This window comes from Adiantum capillus-veneris, chromosome 18 (assembly GCF_014529385.1).
Source record: "Adiantum capillus-veneris isolate H3 chromosome 18, ASM1452938v2, whole genome shotgun sequence".
NCBI classification, from domain to species: domain Eukaryota; kingdom Viridiplantae; phylum Streptophyta; class Polypodiopsida; order Polypodiales; family Pteridaceae; genus Adiantum; species Adiantum capillus-veneris.
Window position 1 is genome coordinate 150,316,014 of NC_140948.1, and position 1,134 is coordinate 150,317,147.

A 1,134-nucleotide genomic window follows, 5' to 3' on the forward strand; every position below is an offset into this window, starting at 1 on the left:
CCCCATTGCCTACAAGATACACACTCGAAGAACCCCTGTGCTTGATATTGGTACTCTTTGTCTCGTCAAGGATGGATCCATTGAGGTATGTAGCTTTCACATTTTCCTATTACCTATTATTGGAAAACTTTATGGTTGACTTGAAATTTAAGTTATGTGTTTATCTAATAATCTATTCTTCAAATTTTAAAATAATTTGGATTTTTATTCTTTGTAGGTTCATCCTGCTATTGAGTCATTTACATCTCATGGTGCAAACTTTTGTGATGGCCATTATAAGGAATATGATGCAATAATCTTGGCCACTGGCTATAGGAGCAATGTTAAGGATTGGTTGATAGTAAGTATAGATCCTTTAAGAGCAACTTGCACGGATATTAAAAAAGGAATAATGTCTCATATATAAAACATAACTACATTTTATTAAAAACAAGATTCTAAAATTGAGTGCACATTTCTTTGGCAGGGCGAAGATGATCAATTTGACTCTCATGGGTTACCAAAATCACTTCCTGTGGATGGTCTGAAGGGAAAGAATGGCATATATGTGGTGGGAATGTCCGGAAGAGGACTCCTTGGGTCCAAACTAGAAGCTCAACAAATAGCTCAACATATCAAAACACAATTTGGATATTAGCTCATGATTATGTTTTAACGGTCATAACAGAAAGACTTTGTAATCAGAGTACGACGTAGTCAATGAATCATGATAGCATTGTTTAATGGAACTTACAAGCAATTTAGGACAATGTAGATCTCTTCAAATCTCATTATCGGTACCTGTTTTAGATATGATTGACAAAGTTTTTAGGGCAACATGTTCAACACCTAATGGAAGCATGTGAACATCAAGGATGAAGCTAGTCTAGTAAAAAGTTGCTAATGTGGTAATCAATCCTCATTTTTTTAGAATATACTCTGCTATGTTTTTATCAATGCATTCCTGAATCATTTTAATTGTGCATGGTACATTATCCCTAGCTAAGTTTCAACTTGGGTTGCATCTCATGAAAAGTTTTGGTAACCAAACATTACTAGCAATTGAAACCATAGGTATTAAATCCAAAAGGGTCTCAATATAAAATCAATACTAATTCTTAGTCATAAGGCACATCTGAGCCAAATGTAGTCAAT

At 34.2% G+C, this 1,134-nt stretch overlaps 1 protein-coding gene across 1 annotated transcript in view; it reads left to right on the plus strand.

The window, feature by feature from the left end:
* Positions 1-797, plus strand: part of LOC147436638 (indole-3-pyruvate monooxygenase YUCCA2-like) — a 2,315-nt gene extending 1,518 nt beyond the window's left edge. The window contains exons 2-4 of the mRNA XM_086488199.1: positions 1-85; positions 218-340; positions 467-797. The exon at positions 1-85 is cut by the window's left edge and continues 164 nt beyond it. Coding sequence (XP_086344325.1) covers positions 1-85; positions 218-340; positions 467-637 — 379 coding nt within the window. The 3' untranslated portion in view covers positions 638-797. The remainder of the gene's footprint in view (positions 86-217; positions 341-466) is intronic.
* The last annotated feature ends 337 nt before the right edge of the window (positions 798-1,134 follow it).